Below are 5,120 nucleotides of genomic sequence, written 5' to 3'. Positions count from 1 at the left end.
GGTGGCTGGGGGGTGGTTCAACCTGTTTGAGGAGTCCCCATCACACACCCCAAATGCACACTTTAGCCAATAATTGCTGTGCTTCTAAGCGAATGCAGCCTCTTTGTCTTCCAACCTTTTCTCAGCCTTCTAAACCAGCAAACACCACTTGATGCCCCCTGCAGGTGAATTCAGGAACCACCACTCCTTTCACGTACCTCTGTTAAACGGCTGCCTGTGTGCCTGCTCAGTCACTTGTCTTGTTGGACTCTGTGCAATCCCATGGACTGTAGCTCACCAGGCTCCTCTGTCCATGGGATTTCCCAGGCAAGAATATTGGAGTGGGTTGCCATGCCCTTCTCCAGGGGATCTTCCCAAGCCAGGGACCAAACCCATGTCTCCTGCCTTGCAGGCAAATTCTTTACCCACTGAGCCACCTGGGAAGCCTGTGATGACTGCAAAATTAGTTATTCAAAATATATTCTCCACTGAAATATGAACCCTGCTTCCCACCAGGGTAGGGTGTATGTTGTGTGTGTGTGTGTGTGTGTGTGTGTGTGTGTGTGTGCTTGCCACTGCTGATAAGTCGCTTCAGTCGTGTTCGACTCTGTGCGACCCCATAGACGGCAGCCCACCAGGCTCCACCGTCCTTGGGATTCTCCAGGCAAGATCACTGGAGTGGGTTGCCATTTCCTTCTCCAATGCATGAAAGTGAAAAGTGAAAGTGAAGTCGCTCAGTCATGTCCGACTCTTAGCGACCCCATGGACTGCAGCCTACCAGGCTCCTCCATCCATGGGATTTTCCAGGCAAGAGTACTGGAGTGGGTTGCCATTGCCTTCTCTGGGTGCTTGCCATTAGAAGTTAATAAATATTTGAATAACCCATTAAGCTAGGCTAAAATGCAATTTGAACTTGACCCTGGAGGTACTAGGGAGCAAGAGAAGACAACAGAGAAGGGAAATAACATGAGTAAGGCCTGGAAGATGGATATGGGGCATATGCAGGAGGTGTGTGCTGCACTATATCAGAGAGAAGAATTGGCATGAGGTTAAATCCCAGCTCCCCCAGCAGCCGAGCAACCTGGACAGGGAGGCGAAGCCTGTGGGCTGGGGCAGCAGGCTCCCAGGGTTCCCACCACAACTTCGCCACCTCCTGGCTGAGCACTTCAGGCAGGTTACGTGACATCTTGCATCCTCAGAGGGATGCTATGGAGATGCAAGTGCTTGGCTCATGATGCATTTATAATAACTGTTATTTTTACTCAACCTTTCTGAATCTCAGTTTCTTATTCTGTAGTAACACATCATAGGTTTATTTTAAATGGAAACAAAATAAAATCTGTAAAAAGAAGTTTCACCAAACTATCTTCATGTGATGTATTTTAACATATTCAGTTTTACATGATCTCATTAAAGAAGAAAAAAAAAAAAAGTACTGTCAGTGACCCAGCCTACAGAATATATTTTTAATAGATTTTTAAAGAGCAGTTTTAGGTTCATAGCAAAAGTAAATAGTAAGACAGAGAGTTCCCACATACTCCCTGCCCCCTCATTCCTTCAGCCTCTCCCACCAGAGGTGCATCTGTTAAGATCAATGATACAACACTGTCACATCTTTATCATGCAAAGTCCATAATTTACGCTGACATCCACTCTTGGTGTGGCACACCCCACAGTTTAAACAAACACAGGATGACATGTACCCAGAGATAGAGTGTTACACAGAGTAGTTTCACTGCCCTAAAAATTCCCTGTACTCTGCCTCCTCATCCCTCTCTTTACAATATTTCTGTTAACACAGTCCCCGGTTCACAGGTGATGCTTGATAATTTGCAGGGTAGATGCTGCTGCTGCTGGAATGGTGCAGGCAGAGGCTGCAAATCTGGAAGAGAGGGGAGGGTGTGGGACGTTTCGTGGGAGGGACACACAGGCCTGGGTGACAGATAATGGGGATGGGGAGGTGGGAGTCTGGGGGTTCAAGGCTCTGGAGGTTGGTGGTGATTTTGGATTGCAGAGAAATGGAAAGTGGTGGACAGCGAGGACTTCGAGGCAGACTTTCAGTCCGCTAAGGAGCGTGTGTAGCAGGATTCTCTGAGGAAGAGGCGCCCATCCTGGGTTCCATTCCCATTTCACTGTGTGACCTTGGGCAGGTCCCTTCTCTCCTCCACGGGGCTGAACTGGCTGTAGCCGTTATACAGCACTCGGTGAAGGTGGAAAGTGACCCCCTAGGGGGAGCGAGGGAAGCATCCCGGGACCAGGCGGGACCGGCGGCCGGAACGCGTGGGAGGGCGCCTGAAGGGCTTTCTTGGGCACGGTTTGCGGGGCGAGCAACAGGCGGCTGTGTTCTCTCACCATCGATCTTCTCGATGCAGAGAGAGAGAGAAACTTTTCAGCCAGCGTCGGCCTGTCGCTTTCAAGCCGGAGGTCCCGGGCCCCGTGTGACCCCCGGCGCCAGGAGGCGAGGACAGGCGCGCGGCGGTGGTGGCGGGCGCGCAGCTGTGCCCGTCTGCCCAAGGGTTAACCCGTTCCCCTGCCGCTGCCGCGCGTGCCTTGCAGAATTTCACCAGAAGAGGGTACAGTCTGAAAAGCTCTTGACGTCAGGCTGGAATTCCTATTGTGTTTAGAAACGGCTTGGGCAAAGCAAGCCCAAGTTCGCTCTCCGCACACCTCGGCGGGCGGTGTGGGTCCGGCAGCGACGGGACCCGTCTCGCGCCGGGGGCGCACGCGGGGACCCGTGCGCCCGGGGACCCAGGACCCTGCCTGTCGCCCACGAGGGGGACCCCACTCCTGCAAGAGGCCGAGCCGAAGCGGCGGATCGCCGCACCCTGGAGCCGGGGTGAGTGCTCGGGGCGAGGCAGGTGGCCGCGAGAACCGACCCCCGCCACACACCGCCCCGCACCGCCGGCGCGCTCCCAGCGCCCGGATGCCCGCCGGGACCCCCGCCACCGGGTGCATGCCTCCCCCGCGGCGCGCCCCAGCCCGCAGCCGCCGGTTGTGACCGCGCTTCCAGGCAGGCGGGCGCCGGCCAGGCTTCCCCTGGGTCCGCGCACCGGTGGGACCCGCCGACCCTGCGGCGGCTGCAGGGCGCGGAGCCGAGGCCGCGCGGGCACAAGCCAGGAGAATGGACGGGACCGGGGAGCGCAGCCTCCCGGAGCCGGGTAGCCAGGACTCCCGGGCGGACGACGACATCGAGATCGTGGTCAACGTGGGGGGCGTGCGGCAGGTGCTGTACGGAGACCTCCTGAGCCGGTACCCCGAGACCCGGCTGGCCGAGCTCATCCACTGCTTGGCCGGAGGCTACGACACCATCTTCTCCCTGTGCGACGACTACGACCCCGGGAAGCGCGAATTCTACTTCGACAGGGACCCGGATGCCTTCAAGTGTGTCATTGAGGTCTACTACTTCGGGGAGGTGCACATGAAGAAGGGCATCTGTCCCATCTGCTTCAAGAACGAGATGGACTTCTGGAAGGTGGACCTCAAGTTCCTAGACGACTGCTGCAAGAGCCACCTGAGTGAGAAGCGTGAGGAGCTGGAGGAGATCGCGCGCCGCGTGCAGCTCATCCTGGACGACCTGGGCGTGGACACGGCCGAGGGCCGCTGGCAACGCTGCCAGAAGTGCGTCTGGAAGTTCCTGGAGAAGCCTGAGTCCTCGTGTCCGGCGCGCGTGGTGGCCGTGCTGTCCTTCCTGCTCATCCTCGTCTCGTCGGTGGTCATGTGCATGGGCACCATACCAGAGCTGCAGGTCCTGGACGCCGAGGGCAACCGCGTGGAGCACCCGACGCTGGAGAACGTGGAGACGGCGTGCATCGGCTGGTTCACGCTGGAGTACCTGCTGCGCCTCTTCTCTTCGCCCAACAAGCTGCACTTCGCCCTGTCCTTCATGAACATCGTGGACGTGCTGGCCATCCTCCCGTTCTACGTGAGCCTCACGCTCACACACCTGGGCGCCCGCATGATGGAGCTGACCAACGTGCAGCAGGCGGTGCAGGCCCTACGGATCATGCGCATCGCCCGCATCTTCAAGCTAGCACGCCACTCCTCCGGGCTGCAGACCCTCACCTACGCCCTCAAGCGCAGCTTCAAGGAACTAGGGCTGCTGCTCATGTACCTGGCCGTGGGCATCTTCGTCTTCTCTGCCCTGGGCTACACCATGGAGCAGAGCCACCCAGAGACCCTGTTTAAGAGCATCCCCCAGTCCTTCTGGTGGGCCATCATCACCATGACCACGGTGGGCTATGGTGACATCTACCCCAAGACCACCCTAGGCAAGCTCAATGCGGCCATCAGCTTCCTATGTGGGGTCATTGCCATTGCCCTGCCCATTCATCCCATCATCAACAACTTTGTCAGATACTACAACAAGCAGCGAGTCCTGGAGACAGCGGCCAGGCATGAGCTGGAGCTGATGGAACTCAACTCCGGTACTGCTGGTGAGGGCAAGGCAGGGGGCTCCCGCGGTGACCTGGACCACCTCCCGCCGCCGGAGCCCGCTGGGAAGGAGGACCCCAGCTGGAGCAGCCGGCTGAAGCTGTCCCACAGCGACACCTTCATCCCCCTGCTGACCGAGGAAAAGCACCATAGGACCCGGCTCCAGAGCTGCAAGTGATGGGGGCCGACTCAGGCACAGACAGGCCGGCTGGTGGAGAGATGGATGGACCAGCGTGATGGGACTGTCCATGACTGCCCGGGAGGGGCCGTCCTTTGTCCCCTCCCTACCCACTCCTGAACAGAACTCTGGAGGCCCCCTTGGGCACCTCTGATGAGTCTGGGGTAAGATTCCCTTTGTGTTGTCCAGGGGCAGGGGAGGGAGACAGACAGGTGTCCAGGAGTCCCTGACAGTGTGGGGGTGATGGAGGCCATGGTCTGGTTGATGGCAAGAGCCCTCACCCGGTTCTGTATCTCCTTCAATAAAGCCTCCAGCTCTCTGCACCTGCCTATCTTCTAGGTTCTGTCTCACAGGCTGGCTGTTCCCCACTCCCCGACCCGGCACCCCTCTTTCAACTCCCAGATGTGGTTCAGCCCCACCGGGGAAGTAGGTGCACAGCCCAGGGTGATCAGGGGTGTTATTTTTAGTTAAAGGCTAATTAAAGAAGGGCTAATACTCAGGGTCCAGCCCAGGGAGCCTTGTCACATTCCAG

At 57.7% G+C, this 5,120-nt stretch overlaps 1 protein-coding gene across 1 annotated transcript; it reads left to right on the top strand.

Moving 5' to 3' along the window:
* The first annotated feature begins 2,494 nt into the window (after positions 1-2,494).
* KCNF1 (potassium voltage-gated channel modifier subfamily F member 1) lies at positions 2,495-4,911 on the top strand. Its single transcript, XM_027556075.1, has one exon. The coding sequence runs from the start codon at positions 3,101-3,103 to the stop codon at positions 4,586-4,588; it is 1,488 nt and encodes a 495-aa protein (XP_027411876.1). The 5' UTR covers positions 2,495-3,100; the 3' UTR covers positions 4,589-4,911.
* Positions 4,912-5,120: the final 209 nt, after the last annotated feature.

The sequence above is a fragment of the Bos indicus x Bos taurus genome, chromosome 11, assembly GCF_003369695.1.
Source record: "Bos indicus x Bos taurus breed Angus x Brahman F1 hybrid chromosome 11, Bos_hybrid_MaternalHap_v2.0, whole genome shotgun sequence".
In the NCBI taxonomy this organism is placed as follows: Eukaryota; Metazoa; Chordata; class Mammalia; order Artiodactyla; family Bovidae; genus Bos; species Bos indicus x Bos taurus.
The sequence above is the reverse complement of the archived record's forward strand: the minus strand, read 5'-3'. Positions and strand labels throughout refer to the sequence as shown.